General features: G+C 39.5%; 1 protein-coding gene across 1 annotated transcript in view; it reads right to left on the reverse strand.

Moving 5' to 3' along the window:
- ngfra (nerve growth factor receptor a (TNFR superfamily, member 16)) overlaps positions 1 to 23,507 on the reverse strand; it is a 36,892-nt gene extending 13,385 nt beyond the window's left edge. Inside the window, exons 1-4 of the mRNA XM_028042003.1 lie at positions 23,095 to 23,507; positions 20,800 to 20,962; positions 14,047 to 14,409; positions 2,280 to 2,511 (exon numbers count right to left, since the gene is read on the reverse strand). Coding sequence (XP_027897804.1) covers positions 2,280 to 2,511; positions 14,047 to 14,409; positions 20,800 to 20,962; positions 23,095 to 23,133 — 797 coding nt within the window. The 5' untranslated portion in view covers positions 23,134 to 23,507. The remainder of the gene's footprint in view (positions 1 to 2,279; positions 2,512 to 14,046; positions 14,410 to 20,799; positions 20,963 to 23,094) is intronic.
- Positions 23,508 to 26,565: the final 3,058 nt, after the last annotated feature.

The following is a 26,565-nucleotide window of genomic DNA, read 5'->3' on the forward strand; positions in this document are numbered from 1 at the left end:
AACTTCAGTCTTGGTCTACACTGTAAAAACAAAATCTTACCAAGTAGTTTTGGAATAGTTTCTAGTACAAATATCCTAGTACACTTGAAATAAGACAAAAGTAACTTACAGGAAACTTTCTAGCAAGATATAGAGGCTTGTTTTAAGTAAACAATTCCTTAATATTGATGAAAAAGTTCTAGTTCCATTGGCAGATTATTTCACTTGTAACAAGACATTTTCCCAAAGTGTAAGTTAATTTATCTACCAATAAAACAAGTACTATTTCATCAATATTAAGGAATTAATTTTATTAAAATAAGCCTTTATATCTTGCTGAAAAGTTATTTCAAGTCTACTAAGATATTTGATAAATTACTTGATAGGATTTTGTGTTTTTGTAGTGTAGTACTCCTTTGGCCTCAATGCTGATGCAACATCACAGCTATTAAAACATAATTCTGCATTTTCTTTTAATTAAGAGATTAATAACACTGCTTTGAATACTGATTTTGGCAAAAAGGGGAAAAAAGATGACAGCCATTATTTGTTTGCCAGGAAATAATTGGACATAACAACATAGAGCCTAATTTCTACAAACAAACATGTTTTCAAGGAGCAACATCTATATTTGATTGCACCAACTTCACAATCAAATAAACACATTTTCCATTGCTTATGCTGCAGCACACAAGGCAGTTTTGATTGTATATTTGTCACTAAGGTAATAGTTTTAGAAGATTGAATCAGACATCGCTCATTTAGGATGCATTCAAGGCTCTTTGATGTGTTTTTTATCTGCCTAATATTCAGTGGAAAGTTCCTGTAAAACCTGCAATAATCATCCAATTCATCAACCAACTCAACTGACAACAATCACAGCAATCTTTACATTTTTATCTAAGCGTTAACTAAATGTACAGTCATATAATGTGTGAATAAATGTAACCAGTTCTCCGAAGTTGCATGAGATAACTCACAAATTAACGATTTAAAAATTCAGGACGTTTTGAATGAAACAGAGCAGTTAACACCTCTTCTAAATGTCAGTCTGTTGTCAAACTCACAGCATTTTATCATTTGTTTGTGCATGACGAAGAGCAAATGTGGAGCAGATGTGTGTGGCACTCAAATTTCCCTTGGTTGGCATGTTTCAGACAATCAATGCATCTAATCAGCTTGTTTACTTGCTTCAAATGTGTGTCTGCCTGAATTTGTATCTGTCAGTAGGATAGATTGGAGCTGCAGCCTCATGTCCTCAGCAATCTGTGATCGCTGTAATGCATAAAGTTTTGTTTTTTCTTCCTTGAAGGAAAACATAATCATGGCTCGTTTAAAGAAATTGATCAAATTCCCTCCAGCCACAGCTGGACTGAATATTTATTCACTTCAGTGTAAATGTTTTTTCTCCCTCTTTGGACCTAAAGAGGAACGATCTAGAATCAACCCAAAGGTTCAGTTATTACAGCTAAACACCAGCGATGAGGCCCGAAACCTGGGAGTAGTGATGGACTCTGACCTGAACCTTCAGAGCCACATGAAGACCGTTACAAAGTCGGTCTTCTATCACCTGAAGAACATTTCCAGGATTAGAGGACCGATGATCTAGAGCAGCGGTGTCAAACTCTTTTTCATTTTGGGCCAAATCAAGATCCTGAATGCTCTTAAAGGGCTGATTGTTCCAGAATGTATTGATAAAACCTGTTCACAAATTGTTAAAATATCAATAAACTCTTTAAAATTTAATATTTTTTGAGAAAATGTGCAATAAACTCCCAATTATGCATTAGCACAATAAAGTGCAGGGATTTGTTGATTTTGTGTGAATTTCCACGATAATTCTCTAGAAACTGGAGGAACTGATTGATATAATTTGGCAGTAAACGGATAAAAACTGCATTGATTTGACTGATAAACATAATATTTAAGCACATTTAGTGTTTAGTCTAGAATCTAGAGGGCCACATAAAAAGCTACGGCGGGCCGGATTTGGTTTGATACGCGACCTAGAGAAACTCATCCATGCGTTTATCTTTAGTCACATTGATTACTGCAACAGTGTCTTCTCAGGTCCTAAAAAATCAATCAGAGAATTGAACCAGAGTGCTGCTGCTGCTGCTGTTCTGACTACAACCAGGAAGACAGAGCACATCAACCAGATCTAAAGTCCTTCCGCTGGCTTCGCATAGCTCAGAGAACAGACTTTAAAATACTGTTGTTAGTTTATAAATCACTGAACAGCTTAGCACCTGAGGTACCAAAACCAAATTGGTTTTTCATTCAGAAACCTTTTGACTGACCTCTTAAACACGAAGTATGCCACCAGGCCGACCACACCAGCAGCCAGGATTGAGCAGTAAATCGGGATGAGGTTTTCGTTGAAGCCCCGGCCGAGGAAGTGAGGAGCGCCGCCGTTGGACGTGGTCGTCTCTCCGCTCGGGAACGGGCTGATCGAGCCTTCCTGGTCGGGGTAATCGGGAAAAATCGATGCTTCGCTGTTTATGATTGGAAAGTCTGTGGGCATGTTTGGGTCTGTATGGAGGAAAACAGAGGAGAAAAGGTTAATTTCAAGGCCTTGGGAACCTCGTTAAGGTGAAAAGTTCTACAAACCAGTTGAAGTACTACAATATTTAAAAAATGTATTCTATATGTTTCAGCAGAAACATATGGCCAAGTAGAAATAATTCACCAAACCAAAAAGACACTGGTCTGCAGGAAAGTCAAAGGTCAGACTCTTTTAGATGACTAACTGCTGTTTGTTGTTTCTGGTATTGACACTAACAGCTGTTAAGTTGCACAAAATTCGAGATTAACTCCAGCTATAAGAGAGATCAAACACAGCTTTAATTAACATTTGCAAATGGAGAAAACATACAAAGCTCACATCTCAGTGAGAATCGGATGAGTTCTGACTTGGGGCTGAACGTCCCCTCATTTACATAGGATACATCACACATTACCTAGTCACACCCCCTGGCTCAAGTGTCAGGCAAAAATCTATACGTTACTTATCTGTAAGTTGCAGTGGAGCAGGGTTGCATACACATTCACAGCTCAACTTTAGGCGTTTCTCCAAAAAGCCTCTCTGCTGATGCCTAAACAGATACTAGAAACTGAATTTCTACTAACTAGGCTTATCACTTTAGCCAAGTCTCACATTTCTAACTGCTGAACACCCTGTACTTCACTTATTTTAGGAGGGTCAGAAGAGCATATGTCCTGTTGAGCTGCAACTGAGTGCAAACCTTTAATAAAAACATCATAAAGTGTACATTCAAATTTATTTAAACATTGTTACTAAATTTTTCCTTCACACAGCGAAATCACCAATAATTGTGCTTCCATTGATTTAGTTAAAACAAGTATTCCTTAATGGAGGATTTTCCCCTCCATTAAACAAACTAACTTCAATTAAAGGCTGGATCTTTCTACATTTTTGAGTTATATTACTGAGATACAAAATTGATTCATTGTAAGACTCTGTAAAGTCTTATTTTTATCTAAATGTCAATGAATGTACTGTATGTGACACATGCAGTTATTGTAAAATTTCTACATTGTGTTCCCCATACTGGAAAGCCCAAAACGTTTTAAAGCTCCAGTAAGTAACTTTTATTAAAACATTTTTTTAATATTTTAGTTGAAACTGTCACTATGTCATGACAGTATGCTATGAGACAGATAATCTGTAAAAAAATTTAGTTCCTCTGCCTTCTCGCGGTGTTAACTAGAAACAACCAATCAGAGCCAGGAGGCGGGTTTCAGTGAAATCAATCACACTTGTGTACGCGCTGCCTGCCACAAATGCTAAGGCTAATTATAATAGCAAACGATGACGGCAGGTAACTGTAAGTTAGTACGTTGAACTGTCACATACACAAGGATGATTGACAGCGCTGAGACCTAATTGGTTGTTTTTGGTGTATTTCTTCAAACGGCAACAGATTATCTGCCTCATAACATACTGTCACAACATGGTAGCAGTTTTCAGAAATATGTAGAAAACATATTTTTGTAAAAGTTAAATGTTCATTGGATGTTTCTCGTGAATGTGGAGGAGATCAATTGAACCTCCAGAATAAAATATGTATATTTATTCAACAGTTTGTAAGAGATAGAAATCTTGTTTTGATGACACAGAGCTTGTAGACTTGGTGGTGATTAGTGTGCAACCAGATGTCTGATGCAGCAGCTGCCTCTGATAGACGGATGGGATCTGGAGAAGTTGCTGTGAGCAGGAAGAAGGAATGTTTCTCAGCACCGACAGGAAGGAGGGGGTGGCAAATTTATGACATCTACCGGCCCATCTCATCGCATGCTGATCTGTGTGATGTCTGCGCGTTGCATGACCTTAAGGCCATATGGGTCCTTGGAAAACTGAATGTGGAGGTCATCTTTCTGGCAGAAGCCTGTGCTAAGGCCAGAGATATTGGCAGATCACTGCTACTGAAGGGATCTGGTTTCTGTCATCGCAAAGCCTGCAGAGACATCAAGCTTCATAGATTGTCCTGTTTCCTCTTCAATGACTTTGTAATTTCCCATCTTCGTGTTGCAAGCCGCCCACACCAGCAGACATTAGTCCCAATCGGTTTAACGTCATAGTGCTTACCTTTTTCTGAAACAACGTGCTGATCCTGTGAGATGGTCCGAAAGTTCACTTGATTATCTGTCCCCTCGGGGAATATAGAAGCAGATTGAGGGAAAGCCCAAAACGTCTTTGAGCTCAGCCGACAGTTGGGGAAGGAGAATGTGGAGCCTGGTTCTGATCGGAGCCTTGAACTCCCAGCAGAACCTTGGGCTGCTCTCCATTAGCTTTGTTCTGGCCCCTCATGGGATTAACCCTGTGGCGACTCCCAGGGCTTCGTTCAAGGCTGCTGAAGACCGGGGGACTCGGCCCGCAATGCTTCTGGCTTTGTTGAGCATTATTAGAACAATTAAAAGTGTCATTAAAGCTGCAGTGTTTAACTTTTATAAAAAGTGGTTTTACATATTTGTTATGTCAAGCTTCTCTGCCTTCTCCTAGTGCTCCCAGTACTAACTGCAGAAATACACCATATATACAGATTTGGGAAAATAATGAAGAGCCCATTGAAAACCTCCTGGCTTTTCCACCAAATATTGGTTTCTAAACTCTTCTTGAGTTAAAACATTAGTACTGTGGTTTCTAAACGAATATGAACTTGTTTTCTTTGCATTATTTGAAAACTGGAAGCACTGCACCTTTTTATTATTTTAACCATTTCTCATTTTAAACACTAAATACGAATAAATACATTTTTGCCTGGAATTTCGGAAACATGTTCTCAGTAGTTCATAGAATAAAAGAGCAATGTTCACTTTACTCAAACAAATACCTATAAAAAGTAAAATCAGAGAAACTGATAATATTTTCTTAATTCTTTTCCAGAGCTGTATATGTCTAATATGCCTAATTTTCTCTGCACTCATTTATAGATTATTTTTAGATTAACATCATTGCATGTGGATGCTTTATTTATTCACATTCACTCATAATGAATTACTTACATGTCTCTTATGTAGCCTATATGTAAACTTTATATCTTATGGTTGTATTTGTGTTATTAGTATTTAAAATCTTAGATGGAGTAGCTTGTCAACAAACAAGCAATTTCCACAAGACTTCTTTTCCACTTAATAAAGTATATTCTATTCTATTCTATTGAGAAACAACCAATCAGAGCCAGGAGGAGGGTCTTAGCGCTGTCAATCACTCTCATGCCCACCCTTTGCTCTCTGCTACACTAAGGCTGGTTCACCACAACATACCACAAACTAGCTAAGGCTAGTTAGCATGGCCACCAGTGATGGTGGATAAACAGTTTTCCTGTAACTTCAAGTTGTTTCTCCGCCATTAAAACGTTTAGCAGTAAGTACACAACAGTAATTGGCGGCGCTAAGACCCTCCTCTTGCCTCTGATTGGTGGTTTTTGACCGGGAGCAGTGCATATAGTGAAAAAAACGTGTAAAAGTTACATACTGCAGCTTTAATATAATTTTGATGTTATCGTTATAATTCATTTCCAGCTGAATGAAGCCTGAGGTCTATCGGTGCAGTGTGTGTTCTGGTTTTTAATCACCACCACATCAAATAAAATCTGGAACATCTTGTCTTGCGAATGTTTATTTTCCAGTGCAGAAATAACTCAAAGAAATCACAGGAAAGCCTGAAGCTTATCCAGAGTAAGTCACAGTGTTTTCCAGAAGATTAGCTGTAAGGATCACTTTTCTCCAGTTTGACTTTCTCCTTATCAGCTCTGATGAATTCTGGGTACAATCTTAGATTTTTATTGACATTTCAAACTGTGGGTTGTAATTGTTCCTCAGTGATTACCACAGTGTTGCTGTGGCTTTGCAGAAGCTATGAAGCTTGTAACACTGCAGCCTCCTGGCAATGTGACCTTTGACCTATGAGCTCCAACTACCAGAAGATGAGGCAGTAATGTCCTCGGTACTGGAGAAGCTCTGTCCTTCACAGATTGTTTGCCTGAGAGCTTCTGAATTGTCTAAAGCTGCTTCTGAAAGCTTGTTTCAGCCCAAAGACTAACAGTACATTTTAATCCTTGCTTAAAAGTATAGAAAACGTTTGAAAAACGTAAAGTAAGAATGCATTAATGAATAAAAAAGGAAAGAATTTAAGAAAAACGGGATTCCCTAATGTTTCCAAAATTGGAATTTACCATAGAAAATTGAGCAAAATGATTTGTAGCAACTTTATGCTGATGATACTTTGCTTATGACAAATTTACGCCGTGAATCAATAAATCTGTTTTTGTTATTTTTGTGAAATCTTTCCATTATTTTATTCATGCAAGATCAGAGGAGAAGATTGAATTTAGGCAACATTTTGATGAAAATTATTTCTTTATTTGACTGAAAATATTTCAAAGTTTGATTTAACACGACTGTACAGTTCAAATAAACAATCATATTTGGATAGAATTAGAAAATGTTTTCCTTGATTTAAATCTAAATTCAGTGCTACCAAATTTAGTTGTAGTTCTTACGTTATATGGAATGCTAGAAAAGCAAATTATATTGTTTTATTAGTTGCATAGTTATCAGTTAGCTGCTTATATTCACTTTTCTTCATTTTAAAATATGTTCCAAGTCCCAATTATAGTTAAATTAGATTTTAATGGTGGAACATATTCATTGTTTTAACAGGAACAATCAGGATCAATCAGGATCAATAGTTGATCCCCATCAGTTTATTTTAGCATCATTACTTAGGTAACTGCTAATAATCAATGCTTAGGTAGTTTGGGTTAAGCATTTTTATTTGTTTTTAAATGTGTTTCCACTCTTATTCACTGGTAACAACTGAAATCTCTCACTGAATAATTGAACAGAAATGCATTTTGAGAAACAATATCTTGTTTTTTCCCCCTGAATAAACAGTTTTACTGATGTTGACCCAAAATAAGTAGGAATCAACCAAATACTTTATACATTCCTCTAGTACTAGAGTAAGGTAACAGCAGCAGAAATTAAAGTCCCATCATCCTTGTATATCGACTTAGTGGGCCATCTCATGAAAAAAATCCACTTAAAGATTGTTAACGTTATATAATTGATTACATTGAAGACCGACGTGGCCCATTAGAATATTAGTTGACCATTACAGATACTTGCTGCACTTATTCTGTTTTTACTGACATGACAGACTGTAAAGCTCCTCCACATTGATTCGCTGCATAATTTACAAACGGTTCTGCATTAAATAGTCCAATGGGAACCTAAGGGGCAGCTTACGTAGACATAAAGTTTCTGTTTGTAATTAAGTGTGCATATTGAGAAGTCTTTCAGTGCAGCAGTGATGGGACGACCTGCACCTGTTTGGTTTCCTGAACTGTGGAAAACATCTCTCAGAAGGCAGAAAGTCAGCACATGTGCATGCCATACTTAGAAACATGCAGAATGCAGAAAGCTATTTACAGCAACGGTATTGATTTGAATCCGTCTGAAAGGAGGGATTGTTTAGAGAAGTCGAAACACGGGCGTCTGTATTACATGCATTTCTTGACCTTTCCTCGGATGTAGTCAGGTTTCCTCAGCTCTGCCATACATCATCCAGCTAATGCCGCGCTGGGTAATGCTATTAGCAATGCAACATGAGCTTGCAAATAGAATAAATTGTGAATGGATGGTGTGAAAAAAAAGATGTGAAGGTGAGCGGATAGAATAACTTTATGGGGAGTTTGTGAGAGAAGTTCTTGTCTCTGGTTCTCTCTCAAATATACTCGACGAAAATCCCTTCCACAGATATCCTGTGTAAAAGATTTGATGCTCATACTTATGTTTTATCCTGCTTATCTATTTATCACTCTTTTTAGCAGCATTTAATTTTATTGTCTTAAATATTTCAAAGGAAAAGTTCACAGGCTACATTAGCGTAGCATGCTTTTGTTGCTGGTGATGAACAAAGCTGATCTTAATCTGTTTCTCTGTCACATTGGTGGTTTGTTTTGGGAGGCTGTATGTGGAATAGGTTTTAAATTATGTCTGAACTAAATTATTAATGAGCAGTTTGTCGGCCCAAGGCTTCCCAGACATGCTACCATTAAGTTTAATCTATATAGATTAGCAATAAAACAGGAAAAACTCAAACCCACAACATTTATGTTGACTATAAAACAATGTATTAAAAAAATGAAATGATTTATTAGTTGCCTCTAAAGTTGCAGAATGCAAGTTTTAAAATATATATATATTTTATATTTATTAAAACTCTCACCATATTGTGACAGTATGGAATGAAATAATGTGTGGAAATAAATCGAGCTCCTCCACATCCTACCGTTGCGTTCTGCTAAAATGCAACAATCCCAGTCAAAAACAACCAATCAGACCCAGGAGGAGTGTCTTAGCGCTGTCAATCACTATTGTGTACGTGTTGCTAAATGTGTTAGGAGAAACTAATTATTGTTAAAGAAAAACTATTTACCTGCCATCATTTGTGGCTATGCTAACTGGGATTAGCATTTGTGGCAGTCTGTGTTGTGGTGAACCGTCTGTAACTTAGCAAAAAGCAGGTGTGAGCAGGTGAGCACTAGAGTGATTGACAGCACTAAGACCCTCCTCCTGGCTTTGATTGGTTGTTTCTGACTTGCTGGTGTATTTCTGCTGTTATTACTGGGAGCACTGGGTGAAGGCAGATGATTTTTTCACAGTTCATCTGTCGTACTGTCACGACATGAAAATAATAAAAATAATTTATGTAAAAAGTTACATACTTTAGCTTTAACCCAAAAAATTGAAGCATTGCCTGTATAAAGAAAACTGTTGAGATTACTGGACCTCAGGACTCGTTAATTGTATCGTTTTGACCAAAACCACTGATCTTCTCACAGCATGTGTCACATAAGATTGAAGGTGAGAGCGCAGGGTGCTGCGTCTTTATAGCTTCTTTCTTATTTTTATATTTCTCCGATCTGCAGACTCAAACTCAGCTGGCCGCAGACCGGAGCGCAGGCCCGAGGCCGAACAGGGGGGCTGAAAGGTGCAGCTGAACCTTTAACTATCCCAGTTTGGCTTCGGCCGGTTTGAAACGCTCATGAAACCGAATAAAACTAGCCTGGGATTTTTATGAGTGGAGCTGCGTCGGGGATATGTTTATTACCGGGGTGTGGACACAAGAGCGAGGAGGAAAATTATTTAATTTTTACGAGTCACTGAGGTCTTTATGGTGAATTTAACCCCAGGGTCTTTCACAGAGGTTGATGTCTCGGCTTCTGCCAGTTCAGGGTGAAGATGAGCAACTATCAGGCTCTGCAAAACGTACAAAGACCTCTTTATCAGCCGCCAAACACTCTCCTTCTGTCTCAGCTGAGCCTCTATCACAACTGCCTGGCGTGCATGCATCACACACACACACATGTACACTCATGCTACAAATTATTCAAGTGAGCGCTCTGTCTTCTGTTTGGGAGCATTAATAGAAAGAGTGGAGGGGAGGGCAGACAGAGAGGCAGAGTGTTAGAAGAAAGTGGGGAGGGGGTGCAGATGAACAGAGAAGCTGCTGTAAAGTGTTCTGATTAGAAGGAGTAATTATACTGCAGCGGCAAAGACACTGAATGCACACTGGACAGCTTCCATCTCTCCACTCGCCTGTCCACTCGAGGGCCACTGTGGGAAGAGACGGGAGGTGATGGACTCTCTAATAAAGAGAGTCTGGCGTTATCTGCGTGTTCAATCTTCACTGCTCCTCAGGACAAACACTCCAACACATGCTGAAACTTTCCAAACCGAGCAGCACCAAGATATTCAGCTGAACGGAGAATGTCGGTTTGCAGATCAAAAAAAAGTTCACATGTGTGCAACAGCCGGAGTTTAATGAAAAATGCAAAAGTGGAATTACACTTGGCAGGAGGAAGAGAAGAGAGCGCGCGTTCTTCGTGTCGTTTTTTAGTTATTAGCTGTGAAAAAGTCTTGGCACAATAAGAATTTTTTATTTATTGTTATGATAAAATTCTGGAAAAACACAAAATCTTACCAAGTATTTTTGGTCTAGTTTTAGTGCAAATATCTTAGTACACTTTAAATAAGACAAAACTAACTTTTCAGCAAGATATGGGAGATAATTTTAAGTCAATAATCCCTTAATATTGATTAAAAAATTACTAGATCCATTGGCTGAATTTTTCACTTATAGCAAGACATTTTTCCTATGCTGTAAGTTTACAAATGTTACAGTATTAGGGTAAAGTTAGGTAACTTTATTTATATAGCACATTTTCAGCAACAAGACAATTCAAAGTGCTTTACATGAATTAAAGGGAAATACAAACAAAATAAGTCAATAAGAAATTACTTAAATTAAGCTCCAATATCTTGCTGAAAAATTACTTTTAAGTTAGTACACTTGAAATTAGACAAAATTAAAAGAAACGAGAAACAAGACAAAAATACTGGGTAAGATTTTGTGTTTTTGCAGTGAAAACAAAACAGTTTGATTAAAAATGTTATTTTAGTATTTTCTCCACTTTTAGTTCCACGAATGAAATAAAAAATATAATTAAATGCAGTTACTGTGTGCTGCTTAGTGATATAAATATTTTTTTTTGTTCTGAAGAAGCTTATTTGTTAAATGCTGTGCCATGCAGTCACCATCCTGCTAAACTATTTATTACCTAAAAATTAAGTAATAAATCTTTTTTAAATCATAACCTTTATCGTTATCACAATAGAACCACAAAATATCACGATAAAATTATAAGTCCATATCTCTACCAGCTCTATTGATTCCGAACGCTCATAAAGAGTCTAAACCTTGTACAAGAGAGAGAGCGTGTGTGTGTCCTAAAGTCATGTGTGTGTGTGTGTTTGTGTGCTCTCAGAGGTCACTCAGCGAAACCTGAGCGCGAGCAGAAGAAATCCCAGGACTCATATCGACCCCGTTCACCGTAGAACACCAGCACAGCACATGCTGCAGCTCTCCGTCTGTTTTCATCGCTGCCCCTTTGTCTTTCTCCATCTCTGTCGCTGCTTTGTGTAACTGACACTTGCTGACAGCTGGATATGAAGTGGGGATTCGCATCTTCACTACAGCGTGTGCAAAGTTCAAGAAAGACTCCGACACGAAATTAAAAGTACTTCTCGTGTGTTTCAATGAATTCAGAAACAGGAAGTGAGTCCCAGATGAGTAACTTATTTTTATGTTTGCTGCAGGAAAAAAATCTTTATCAAGGACCACCATGAAGGTTTGGTAACACCATCACAGCATGTGTGTCTGCAGCCATTATCCCCACAGGAACGAACTCGCTGTTTAACAGGACTTTCCTTTCATAAGGTCACTTATGATGCCATCTCTAGCATCTACCATTATGGCTGCTATCGTGCCATCAGGCGGGTCAAAGTCGAGCAGCCTGGGTGGGCAACAAATGGGCAGCAAGAGGCTGCATTGTAGCTCATGTACATCGATGTTTTGTAAGCCGGGGTTTGGCTGTATTTATGGAAACTGGTGGCATGCAACATAAAATGCAGCAGAGAGTGAATTTGAGTTTGCATAAAGGTAAATATTGGTGCAGACTGGATGAAAATTTATTTGCTCTTCCTCCACAATATCAACACGTCCAGATCTTATCATTCAGTCCTCCGTTTCTACGCATTCAGTGTGATTACAGTTGATTGAAGAAAGAATTTAAACCATTTATGTGCACTGCAAAAACACAAAGTATTTTTGTCTCGTTTCTAATGCAATTATTTTAGTAAATTTGAAATAAGACACTTAACTTACAAGTAAAGTTTCAACAAGAAACAGGAGCTTAATTCCTTAATATTGATGGAAGAAGTACTAGTTCTACTTATAAAAACACATTTTTCCAATGTTATAAGTGAAATAATCTAAACTATTACTTTTTTATCAATACTAAGCTTCTATATCTTGCTGAAAAGTTGCTTCTAAGTTAGTTTTGTCTTATTTCAAGTGAACTGAAATATTTGGACTAGAAACTAGATGAAACTGCTTGGTAACATTTTGTGTTTTTGCAGTTTGACCTTTTGCACGTTAACAATAAAGTGTTAAAAGATCTTCTAGCTTTCTAACTTTCTCAGAACTGAAAGCAAGCATATGAAGTGTACAATCTATGAAACTTTCAGCAAGAGGGAGTTATTGTTTTACAGTTTTTTCTTCCAAGAAGTCAGCACCGCCACCCAAGGCAACGCTGAAGTCAGTTCCCCACCTCGCCTGACCCGTGTGAATTTACAGCTTCCTGGGTTTTCAAGCCACCTTTACCTCTGGACAAAAAGCTTGGCACTGTTTTTTGTGGCTGTGCGGGTTATTGATCATCTCTCTGTTGACACTGCTGCAATCTTTGACCTTTTAATGCTAAAACTTTCAACTTCCAGCTGACCAAGCCCGACCTTTCACCGCGCATGTTCACGCAGACGCACGTGCAGGTCGCTCCTGCTGGTTTTGTTCAAGTGTGATTGAGAATTATATGAGGCCGATCTGAAATAACTTACGGCACTTTGTGGGCTGGAAACGTCTCGTGTGTTTGGGTGAAGCTGCTGTCATGCCTAGTAAGTGTTAAAGACTAACCACCTGCTCAGGTCAGGCCTTATACAAACCAAATAATATTCAACAGTTAGAATAGAGAAGATTTCTTTAACTGAGATGAGAAAAAGACCTGAGTGCATCCCCGGGAAACTAATGTAAGTACAGAGTGCAAACTGTTCTGTCTGTGTTGTGGGTTGCATCATTATTTGGGATTTTATCTCGTCTTTTAGACCAAATCAGATGCATTCTCAGACCTTGATTAATTTTCATTGAGAGGCTGAGCCAAAACAACTCAGCAGCTTCTGGAAGCACATCGCTGATGGCAAAAACAACAAACTGAATCCAGGTCAAAAAGTCACTTCAAAATGCTAATTCTGACACAAATATCCGTTTATTCCCCGTCGTTCCGGGCAGCAGATCGATTTCTATTTGTCTTAAAATTGCATAAATGGGGATTATGAAAATAAAATTGCTAAATGAAAACACAAAACAGTTTGATGAGGTGTTGGGTTTGTTTTGGCTGTATCAAAATTTGTGTATTTTGCAAAACTGTAATGGAAACATTTTTTTTGCATCACATAAGTCAGGATCAACAGCTGGACATTACTACTGCCGGAAAAGATGAAGAAGACGACAGGAAGTAGTTGGAAGATGACAGAGCGGCGCATTTTTTAATGACTTATCGCGTGAACAAACTTATTCACGTGTGATTTTAATTTGTGTTTCCTACTTAATGGAAACATCTCAATTATGAAATTGTGTTTTTTCAACATTAGTGGAATATCGACAAAGTTCTGCACACATTTGTAGTGGAAAAACAGCTACCGATTATTTTTTAAGGGTCCTTTCCTAAAAATGACTAATTCAAAAACTAGGCCTGTCTTTTGAACAGCCATAACATCTCTCTGCCCTCAGAAATTTAGAATTAAGTCACTTCTAAAGCTCACAAACTCAAAAACTGATGCAACTGCATGTCACACATGCATGAAGGATTTGTCAATATTGGTATGAGAGTAGCTTGGAGTCAGAAATTCAAGCAGCAGGCTTACTGTGGCAGACGGAGTCACTGGTGGGCGTGCACTCAGCCAGCTGAGTCTCGATGTCTTCCTCGCAGATGGTGCAGGGTAAACAGGGTTCCAGGTAGCTCTCCCGGTCAGAAAACGTCTCGTCCACACACTCCTCACATATGGTATCGTGGTAAGCGTCGCAGTGCGAGTAAACGCCCTGTCCCAGCGGGCACACAGTGCATGGCTCGCATCGTCCAGAGACGCTGTTGAAGTAGAAGTTGTACTTGCAGACGCATTTGGCGTCATTGGAGTCGGTGCAGGGAGTCTCCATCCGCATCAGGCCGGTACACTGAGTGCACGGTTTGCACTTCTCCGTGTGGCTGTAGTTCTCTGAGTAGGTCTCACCTGCAGGTCAGAAACCAGAGGAAAAGTAAGAAGAGCCGATGGAATATGAGAAGATAAAACAGAGATAAACAGTGAATCCAATGGCATTAATCATGTTTACTGCACATTCATTAGCAGGAAGGACACATTGATCCACAGGGCTCTCAGTGATTTGTGCTGCAGGACAAGAAAGGTGCTCTTGTCAGCTAGCGAGTCAAAAGCCTCGGGTTCCTAATTATGATATCGATCTGCATGTGTTTGTGCTGCGCTGAGTAAACGTCTACAGCCTCAGTCAAACACAACAAGTAAAATCCAGCCTGTGCAAATACTCAGACTTAACCTAGAATTAAACATTAGTCAATTTTAAAGAAAGTTACGCCCTCTTGCTGTAAATCTTACTCATTTTGCTATTCTGCAGATTTGGATCAAATCTGGCTCATGAGTCAGAGATCCTGAACTGCTCACTTGAATGACTTGTAAACTTGAAAACAAGACTATCATAGGAAGTGCTTCAGTCTTATAACCCTGTTTGATCAGTTCTGATCACGAGTTACCATAGAGTGGACTACAAGGAATATTTCAGTGAAAACTACCCAAATATACCGCAGTAAAGAAATGTTTTATTGAATTCTGGAATTAGAAATGAGACAATGGGAATGCAGCTCAGTCTGTGGTAAGAAAAATGTAATGTTGCAGAAGTAATTTGCACTAAAAAGTTGTTTTTAAAAGCACAAATTGTGATAGAATAATTCAAATGAATGGGTTCGGTATATATTAGGAAGTAATCACAACTTTCAACAATTCTTATTCGTAATAACTAAATATCTTTAACCATTTTCCAGAGTATTTTGCTTCAATATTTAACATTAAAAGGTTTCCACGGCATTAATGCATTCACTTTGAACACACACTGTCGACATATGACACATTTCTAATAAACATCATCAACTATTCCAGTTGTGAAAACTTCTCAACAAAGTGAGAGATTATCGTTTGTCATTTCATCGTTTATAAACTTACATGCAACTTTTCTAACTTCCTGTAAAAGTCAGCTGTGTTGCTTTGGCTTAAACAAGAAGAACATGCAAAGGTTTAGTTTTAGGCACCTCTGTTAGTTTTGTTTCTGTTCTCCACAATAACAATGCGAAGTGTTAGAAATGTCACATGAGATTAAATTTGTCATAATATTGCGGAATAATATGAATTATAATGGTACCATTTTTATTAAGAATTATAAATGTTACATTTATGAATCAATATGCCATGTTATTACTGTTATATTAAGTGGCTGTTTTAATTATAATTTGGGGATTTTATGATGTGGATTCCAGGAAGTGTAGCCATTGTCACGGCAACGGCTAATGGGGACCCAAACAATCGTAAAAACAAATATATTTCTACTTCTGGTTAAGATTCCAGATAGTGACTAGCCTGTTGAGAGACTAAAAATATTTTATTTACATTTCAACTACAGGATTGTATTGAAAAAGCTGCTTCTGACTGTTTTGTGATTTATATAACTTAGTTGTATAGCGGAAATCAGCCAGGAAGTCTCCATTATTTACAGCCAATCAGAATTCCTGCTAGCAAACAGCATGTAAAGTAGCACTGCAAGTTGTTATTTCAGTTTCCAATGCTGCGCCACCATGCTGCCTTCTTGGCAACGTTTATAACTAAAATAAAAAGTTGACAATGTGTCCACAACGTCTTCATCTTCCATCGGTTTTTGGAAGGACTGTGAGCAATAACGACTCTAGAAAACAGCTGAGATGTGGAGAGGCACGCTGAATAAAAAGGGGTAAGAGCTGTTGCGACTAATTGCCCGCTGCTTTTCAATTACTTCACACACTTCAGATTTGCTCTCCAGGAACATTTGGCAACAGGAGGATTTAGGAGAGTTCATCACTGAGGAAGTGATGACCTGAAGTTAGCTTGGTCTGACGCTGAAGACTTCCTCAGGGCGCTGCATGTTCTGTTATTACATGTTCATATAGAATTATTTTCAGATATAATTGGATGCCTGCTGAATTATGCATACAGCAAGAGAGAGAAAGTGTTTATGTGCCATACGAGCATGGCTTAGTGGTTGAAAAAGATGCGAGGCGAGCTGAGATGCTGATGGGAGGGAGATTTTAAAAAAAGAAAAACCTGCAGCTCAGATTCATTACACGAGCAGCTTCACTTTGCGTTTTGTTTTTCTGTGACGTGCCAAACACGAGAGCGGTCACCTTGTGAAAGCTGCGGTTCAGAAAGGAGCACACTTTGATCCCTAAGACGATCCGTACGTCATGAAAGTTTCACAGCATGACACCATGAAACAGGAATGAATGTAAAAGCTGCTTCTTAAACCACTTAATTAACACCAGGGTTTGATTTTCAAAGTTACAAAACAAGGACTCTGCTACGTTTACTCTGGTTGGAATCGTATTGTTTGGTTTGCAATGACATAAATCATCAAGATTTACTGAACCGCAAATGAAACCACATGCGTTGACGTGTGGGACGTTTGCACAACTCTTATCTGCCTCTCCATATGTTCCAGAGTGTGCTGCTTTCCTTTTTCTTTTTTTTTTTTTCATGAGAACTGCTTAAGGGTTTGTCATGTTGAGCAACGGCGTATTGTCAGTGTGAAAACCCCTGCAGCAATGTCCCAGCACTCCTCTTTTTCCTTCTAAACCTCCCTGGCAAGTCAGCGTTGGCAGCGGCTGAAGTTTTAAACACCTTGTAAACAGCGGTACAGCCGGGCCCCGTCACATTATACAGGCAGACAGAGAGGAGCAGATGGGGGTAACGATAGGGAGGCAGGTATGGAGGAGAGGGGACGACGTGCAAGCAACCAGCAGATTTGCTCGAATGAATCTCAGGCAGCTAGACGGCGACATAATCGGAAACGGTCTCCGAGGGTGGTCCGGAGCTGAAAGTCCAAACCTAATCTAAAAAACATAATTTAGTAATCAAAGTGCTGACGGCTGCAGGAGGAAGGGTCAAGTAAAATAGATTAACTGGAGACTGCTGTGAGTGCTGCTCCCAATGTACCGTCAAATATTGACCCTTTGCAACTACGTCACTTAATCCTTCGAGGCGCCATGATGGAGGTCAGAAGTGAGGGACGGAGCAACTGAAATTGTTTTCTAACGTTGTTTTTGCCAGTTTATTCATGATTTCCATTTGTTCGAGTCGATCTAATTTGTCTGTTAACGTAACACACCTGATTAAGGATCATAGACGGCCGTATTTTTAAAAATTGGAAACGGCTAACTTAGAAACCGACCCACACCTGTTGATCAAATTACCGACTTTGCCTGAATTCACATCACATGATTTATATCACTATGTCATGAACAGCGTTTCCCCTTGAACCGGAGCGGCATTAAGAACGTACAGAAGACGAGACGCTAACCAGCTTTTTCTTCCATACATGCTAGGCTACATGACGGTGTGGCATTGTCTCCATGGTTACCAACCGTTAGACATTATGGCATTTGCCATAATGCAATATTTGATATCTTTCTAATCATACGTACTTATAGAGTATATTAATGTTAGTCTTCTTACCTTGTATGAAGTGTGAGCTGCAAATAAATCTGCGTTTACGCCGAGGGCTGACAGTCGTTATGATTGACGGCAGCCGCATATCTTTAAACGTTATACAGTAAAATGACAAGTTTTTAGTATCTGGCGTTTCCTCTCGCTCCTGTTAGCATGAGGAGAGCGACAGTGACCGAGTTCCAGATAAACAACAGAACTCCAAGGTAAACAATTATTTGAATTAGTTGAGCTTGAAAGCTTTTGTTTCCTTTGCAGTCAAGCTGAACCAGTAAAGCTCCTTTTCTCATTCATATCAATTATCCCCCAGCATGCAGGCTGCTTCCTCGCTCATTTTAGCTCTCTTCACAGTGCCTGCGTGTAAACATTTATAAACGTGACCATATGCAGCCACAGACGAGGTGTGCGGACCCAATTTATGCGTCAGCACTTTTATCCAGAGCTAAAAGAAGAAAGTTAAATGCCATCAAGACTCAGACGGGGAGTGTCTTCTTAAATAAAATATGAGATTCTTTCTAATTGTCCCCAGCTGAGCCATGAAACGAGTATTTAGAGTTTTCATATTTAGCCACCAAGCTGGTTGATGGGACAGTGAGATGTGAGTGGGGGGCTTGTTGCACTTTGAATGTGCCACTTCAGCCCCCCTCCTGTTTCTTTGGTCCCATTAGTGTCATTAATAATGTAGCGGCGGATGTCCTTGAAACTGCTCACTGATCTTCACAATCAGCCCTTTTGAGTGGAAGCTTTTAGTGACGCTGGAAATTTCTGCCCCTCCACAAAATGTCCCACATAAACTGGTGACCTTTTGCTTAGGGAGGATAAATTATCAACATTTGCAAAGATGTTTGACAGTTGAATTGGGTTTTTTTTGTTTTTGTTTTAAACTTTACTGTGTTTAATCAACGTCCCACTTCTTTGGTTGACCTTCTCCAGATTTGAAACAGGTGTCTTTAAATGTTCCCAAATTTATGAAAAGGGAAGAGGGGAAGGTTGGTGTTGGATAGTAAACATTTATGGTTAAATAAGAATCTAAAAAGTAAAGTCTGTGTAGTTAAGTGCCATCTATCATTACTTCAAGCGGAGAACGAATCATAAGATGTAGAAGTGAAGGTTTGGCTTAAAGATTTATGTTTGGGGCTCTTTCTCAGACTAAATTCACACTTTGATTGAACTTTAGTTTGTTTTTGTAGAACGTTTGGCGTATTTGAGAAGGTCCGGACCAAAAAGCAAACTCTGGTCCCCCTAAAAATCCAGGTTTCAGCTTGGTAGAAGTGAACTCTGGTATTGTTCAAATGCATATGAACGCCAAGTGGTTGCTAAGCCTGGTCCTCAGCAGTCATTCAGTCAGCCGCCTGTCGTGTTTTTGAGTTAAATTTTTTTACATTTGACAGGAAATTTAAAAATATCACTTGATAATTATGTATTATTGAAAGGTTGAAAGAGTAATTCCTGAACACCAACAATAAAGTCTTAAAAAATGCAAACATTTTAAAAAGACTTGAATAAATAAGCAATACTTTGCCTGGTGGGGGCACAAGCAAAGCCTGGTGGCCCGCCAGGCTTATAATAAACTGGGGGAAACCTTGCTTACCTTTTTTTTTTTTTTTAAGTATTTTGAATTGATTTTGCGCATTGTTGTGTGTTAGACCCCTGCATCCCGTTTTAATCGTTTTCTCTCTGCTTTGAAGTAAAATCTCTGCTTATCCTCACTTCATTCATCTCCAGCCACAGTTTGGAGCGGTTCCTGATGCTCGGCTCCAGACCTCAACCAGACATGCCTGTGATTCCACTTTCCTTCCTCCTGAAATCCCCGGAGATTCACAGTCTCGTCATGCTTTTTTCTCGGTCATTCAGCCCGTTTTCACTTCAAACCCCTCTGAATGCTTCACTAAGTGAGGCAGGTTCGCTCGTCCTGTTTCCCTCGACCACAGAGAGAAGTGGAGGAGACTAATAAATATTTCAGGGCTACAGATGCACATCCCAGGCCAGGAAGACTACAGTTGGGTGAGGAGGGGGTATAACCAACAGGAAGTAGGACATTGAAGGGGTCTCATGGTAAATACAGATATGTTCATGCTTACCATGAAGCAGGAAATGGATTTGTCAAATTTTACTCATTAATTATTCACCTCACCACTTCAGAAAATGCAAGTGTTGTACTGGGTGCGTTTGTTTCCTTCTAGTGGGTGTGCCAGTGCGGCTGCTATAGATTGTAGCAACTGGTACTTTTTTGTTACAGTCGATAGTAGCATGCAGGGACACCGACTAGAAGGAAACAAACGCACCCAGTATAACACTTTCATTCCATTGGCTGAGAGGTTGCCAGGCAACGGTGCATTTTTGTTCCAAGCGAGCAAAGACAATCGGAGATCCTATCTGAGCAGAGACAAGTTTTGAGCGCGAGGAGAAAAGCTTGAGAAAGCAGAGTGAATATTTGAAAGAGAGCAGAAGTTTGGAGTGCGAGCATTACAAGTTTTGAGAAGAAAGACATGAAATCCTGCTTTCAGACTGAAAATGTGTGCTCTCGAATTATGGCAGAAAAATTCGCCCATACAGTCACATTTGTTTGTTTGTTTGTTTTTAACACCGATATCATCTTGACGATAAGAATGAAGGCTGGATTTGTCTCTATCCACCATCCCTGTTCAGGACTCTGAGGTGGTTTCCCTCATTATCGATTCCCCATTGGCACAAAAGCAGTAGCTAGGGATGACCCAGCATTTACAAATCAATCTGTCAGGACCTGCCAATGAGAAGGTTTATTGCTGACATGCCTGAAAACGATAGTCACGCGTATTGAGCCTGATGAGTTCGATGCCCATGCATGTACAAAAGAGGTGCAAACCATGAGAAATCATTACTCACTGTCCAAACACTGAGCGCAGACAGTCTGAGCGGCGCCACATTCCTTCACCACTCCCTCTCCAGGTGGACACTCCATGCAGCATTCCCCGCCGGTGGTGAACTGGCCAGAGTCACACTCAACGTTCAGCGCCCGCTCCGTCTTGGACGCCAGCGCTAACGTCGCCTGGCAGAATAGAGACAGACGTATTACACCAAATAGGCAAACTGATGGAAAAGATTACTGCCAGGTGGATAACCTGTTCTGTAAAGGTTCGCCATAAATCATTATGCCTGCCTGTATTGGAAAGACTTTGCACTAACCTGCCATGTAACCTGGCTTAATAGCTCCCCTAAAGGCACATCAGCTCTAATAATGAACCTGAAACGCATTCAGGCTGAGCAGGAGCCATAAAGGCATGTATGCACAACATTACCCAGATGCCCGTCCTATTTAACGTCCAAAGGTGAGAGCTAGACGCAGCCTCTCTCTGCTTGTGATTAACGCAATCACTTCAGCTTCAGTATTTCTGGGCATTAAAAGCCTGCGCTCCTTCTCTGTCACTCAACGTTTCCTGACACAAACATATTAAACTCAATCTTTCTCCATAAATGTAACTCCAGCACTTGAGATAAATATACATAGACTTGTCACAATAATCAATAAATTGATTAATCACATGATAAATTAAAGCAAACTCAGTCATTTCCATTGGCATGATTTATCTTTTCTTTCTTTCAACTAAAAACTGCAGTTTGGTGCAAATTTTCTTTACAAAGACTTCAAAGTTCATTTTACTTGTTCTGTTTATTTATTTTGGATATTTAAAATGTCGCCCAGTTCCAGTGTTAAATGTTTATTAGAATTTAAAGTTTACAGATTTTCTTTTCTTTTCTTTTTTTTTTTAAAAGAAAAGTAATTTGTAAGTAATGTATTTTGCCATTACATTACTTATAAATGGTCTCAAAGCAACAATAACTTCTGGAACAATTTATTTAATTAAAAATCTTTTATGGTGACAGGCCTAAATAAACATGCATATTTATTCTGACGGATAACTTCTCTAATACACCGTTTATTTTAAAACTGTTGCAGGCTCATTGGTCTTGTCTGATATGACTTGCTTCTACTTCTTACTTCTCCTCGTCTGCTCTTGTTTCTCATTTTCCCTCCTGACATATTTACAGTTTAACTCACTGGCACAAGAACTGAAGTTAAATGACAAGAATTTGTAACCAGTTTCTTTAGAAGAAAAATAAATTTGATTATCCTGCATCACTTTCATGTCCTGTGGCTTTTATTATGTAATAAATAAAACCTCATTTCCAGCTAATTCACATATGCTGAGACATCTTTTTTTCCCTGACTCTCATTGGTCGCTCCCCTCCTCTCTGCTTTCATTCAGAAACAGATGTACCAAGCAGCCAGCATCTCCCCTCCTGCCTCTCATTCCTGCTCTCCCGTTTTCTCTGCTCTTCTTTTCCTCGTCATTCCCCGTCAACACTTCTGCACAAGTCTGGGTTTTTACCTCAAACGCCGTGTGTGCGTTCCACCTGACCACCAAAAAAAGATTTTTCACTCAGCTGAGACACATTTAGGTCAAGTTGGGTAAATAAAAATTGGAGCCACCATTAAGCCATGAAGCAACACAGCTGTGATGTGCTTCGTTTGTCCTCTGGTCAATTTCATGGCCAATTTGTGAGTTTATTTCTAAATTTAATTCTACCAAAGTGCAGCGACTGCTGCCACTCTATTGCACCAGCTGTCATAACAGTGTCCCCTCACATCCAGGGCTGTTTGCATGATGACTGAGCCTTGCAGCCCAATTAGACCAGCTGCTGTGAACATAGCAGAAAGCCCCCTATATGCTTCATTGTTAACTTTCTTGATTAAAACCCGGATTTTTATGCAGAACACTTGAAAAATGTCCCAAACTCTTGCTGAGTGAATCTGTTTTACTTCAAAAAGAATACAGATTTGAAATCAAAATCTACAGAAATTACAGTAGCTCCAAAGAATTTCCAGTTCTCTGGGAATCCCAGCAGCACAGTTTGCATCTTCTACCCAGGATGAAACGCAGCAGAAAGGCTGGAGTGTGTAATGTGACATTACCTTGGTGCCGAACATTAACCTGCATGAGACACCTGCAGGATTTTCCCTCAATGAACACCCGAGCAGGGAAACTTTTACGCAAAACTTCAGTAATAAGTTTATTAACGCATTACAGCTGCGTGTATTTTACAGGAGACGCGTAAAATAAATAACACGCATTTCTAAATAACTAAATCCCGCAGAAGTCAGGGAAAGCGACGACTCACCAAGGCGCACAGAATCACCAGCGGAAAGGTAGCAGTCATCCTTCTTCGTACGCAGGAGTCACATGAAACAGATCTGGAGCAGGGAAACGCGGCGCTATGTGGAGTAGAGCCGTGCGGCAGAAGCGCTCATCTTAATTCCAGAGGCACGGATTGTTGTCGGATTGGGATTCAGCGGGATTAAGAGTCCGCGCCGTCACGCGTGTGTCCGGGAAAACCTCCGCACCGTGGAGTCGGATGGAAGAGTCTCCGCAGCCTTCCAGCAGCGCCGCTGCTACTCTGGCCAGCGCCAAAGGCAGGAGTGATATAAAGGAGAGGAGGGGAGGAGGAGACGGTCCTGTCCGGAGAGCTGCTCAGCTGCAAGTGCACTGCGGAGGAGAGGAGAGGAGAGAGTCACGTCCAGCCTCCGGTTTATCACTCCTCCTGATGGTTCTGCAGCAGAACCTGATCCCCCCACATTAGCTCGGCCCTATTGCAACAGTAGCTATAAGTATCTTCGATCACACCGACTGGAATATAATTTAAATCGAAGTTAATCCCTTTTTATTTGCTTATATTATAGACAATCTTTATATTACATCAGTGGATCATGTTAAAGGTGAAGGTCTCGTCTTGTTTGGAATAATTTCACACAGATTAGTGAGAGGATCCAGCAGGTCAAAGGTCAAGGAGCCAGGGCTCCCTCAGTTAAAAAAAAAACACAGAGAGAAAGCCCGGCTTCAAGGTTTCCATTTTCCGACTTTGTCTTTCATATATATTTATTTCCCATTGACAGACTAACACAAAGTAGTGAATAACTGTGAAGTGAGGGAATACAAATAAAAATCTGAAAAGTGTGGCATGCATTTGTATTCTGATACCCCCAAATAAAAGCATACCCACTTGCCTTCAGAAGTCATCTAATTAGTAAAATTTAATATCAGTATGTTTTGTGAAGGCCTCAGTAAGAGGATCTTAAAAACACCAGGAGTAAAGGTGTGGAGACGTTAAAGGAAGATTTATGCTATAAAACAACATCTCAAGTTTTGAATAACTCACAGTGCTCTGTTCAATCCATTATTAAAAAACTGAAAGAATACCAAGAGTAAGCCGGCCAAGGAGAACATTAATCACAAACTGGTAACTAATGTATGAGCTACAGAGAGCCACAAATCAGGCAGAGGAAAGCACTTATTAGGGATGAACTGCACAAATCTGGTTTATTTGGAAGAGCGGGAAGAAGAAAGCTATTTCTGGGTTTCAGACCCGGATGACGCGCGAAATTCAGATGGGGGTCAGGAAGTGAATTTCTCTGGTTCAAAACAGAGCAAAATGGATCACAGCGAGTAGCTAATGCCCTAAATGGGCCGGAACAGACGAGGTAACTCAAAAATACACGTATATTTAGGATATGATCCGTATTGTCTCTGTAAAACAAAGATTTGTCATATAATCTTGAGGATTTACCCGGCGTTGAGACGGTGTAGAGGGTTGGTCCGGTGCCGCAGGCCTCATATTATAGGACGAGCCAGAAGAAAGTTCTCAAAAGTTTCAGATTGTGTCAAACATTTAGGGTCAAAAGAAGCATTAAATGGCTGCCGACTTGTTTCTGTCCAGGTGAGTAGTGAGTTGTGCTTTTAAAAGTAATTAGTCTACGATAACGATGCTATCGCTAACAACGAGCTAACCAGTGTTATTTCTATAAGCTTGGATCTCCTGATAAATAATTAATTTAGCTTCTGTAAATCCAAATTCACAATGGAGTTGGATGTTAATGTTGAGTCATTCTGCATTTCTAGAATGTAGGTCAAACATCCGCAGTGATCCACAGAAACCCCATTAAAACACGGTTTGACCAAGCTAGGGTGCAAAAATAATATATCTCACCTTACATATGAATGATAGTCTTTCTAAGCAGCTGTCCAATAAAATATGTGAAAATATAATTTAAACGATGCGACTGTTAGAAAGTAGACGCTGCATTGTTAGCTACGGTTGGAGCAACTGTACACGACACAGACTTTATTCATTTTGATTTGGGATCAACAGAAGTAAACGAGCTGCATTTACTTCCTGACCCCCGTCTGCATTGGGTGACGTCATCTGAAACCCAGCAATCCTGAGTAAAGGACATCAAAAGTGGTTAAGTGTACGGCAAAGAAAGTGCGGCTCAGATTTGGCAGAATAATGAGTCATCATTATGGATGTTTTTTGGCCTACATACAAAACGCTATGTGTGGCAGAAAGCTAATATTGCATAAATTGATGTTGGAATGATGTCAGAAGGGGCGAGGAAGATGGATGGAGCTAAATTCAGTTTCAAACCTGGAAGAAATCATCTTATAGGCTGCAAAAGAGTTGAGACGCAGATAAAGGTTCCCGTTCCATCTGGACAATGACCCCAAACATACAGCCAGAGCTACAATGGATTGGTTTGATCAAAGTATGTTCCTGTGTTAAAATGGCCTGAATCAAATTGAGAATATTTGTGGAGACTTAAAAATTGGTGTTGACAGATCCATCCAGTTTTAGCTGTTTGGTATAAAAAAACTGAGCCAGAATGTCAGTTTTTCAATATGTGAAGCTGGAGATGGAACTGAAACTTTAACCCGGGAGGAATACATTTACATATGATTTTTATTTTTAAGTTTCATTTTACTTCCACTTCACAGTTTTGCGCTTCTTTAACCTGGTCTGGCACATACATTTCCAATAAAAAGTGGAAAAGATCACCAAGAAAAATGTGGCACAAACTGTTAATATGATGAAATAAAGAGAAACTGTAATGAAAAGAACTAAAGAAAACGCAAAAATGAAGACATAAGATAAAACAAATGTGATGCAAAGTGACCCAAAAACTGAATCAACATGGGCAACATGTGACTAGAAATGATTAAAGTTGAGCATAATTAACCTCAAAGAGAGAAAAAAAATCCACAATTAAGTTTGAAAACAACCACCAGCAGATGCAAAATGACCACAAAAAGACACAGTTCACTCAAAACGAGACATGAAATGATCTCAGTGAAACACAAAATGAACCAAATCAGACAGTGGCTGCAAAGAAAAGACATTTCTTCTTGATCACTGAAGACTGTGGCATTGCTCTGCTGGACCTCGTTATGCTAAAATATGTTTTCAATGTTTCTGGATGTAAAAGGAGGGAGTATTGGAAACACCTGTCCACTTAGCGTGCCTCATATATCGCCTCAAAACCTTTCTGCAGAAGTGGCTGAACACAAACTGATTTCTCAACAAAACATGTGCAGGTGTTCCCGACCTTAAGATTATGAATTATTTATATATCTTTTTGTATAGAGCAAATACCAGGAATGTGTTTTCGTTTTCCTTCTGGGAGCATGCAGGACCGTTTTCTGCCACCAGGGGTCGACTCAGCTGAGCCGGAGCTCAGAAACAGCTTTTTGTCATGATCGCCAAAGTTTTACGTTAAGTGTAAAACTGTTAAATGCCTCTTAGCAATTTTGCAAATGTAGT

Source organism: Xiphophorus couchianus, chromosome 16 (assembly GCF_001444195.1).
Source record: "Xiphophorus couchianus chromosome 16, X_couchianus-1.0, whole genome shotgun sequence".
NCBI lineage: Eukaryota > Metazoa > Chordata > Actinopteri > Cyprinodontiformes > Poeciliidae > Xiphophorus > Xiphophorus couchianus.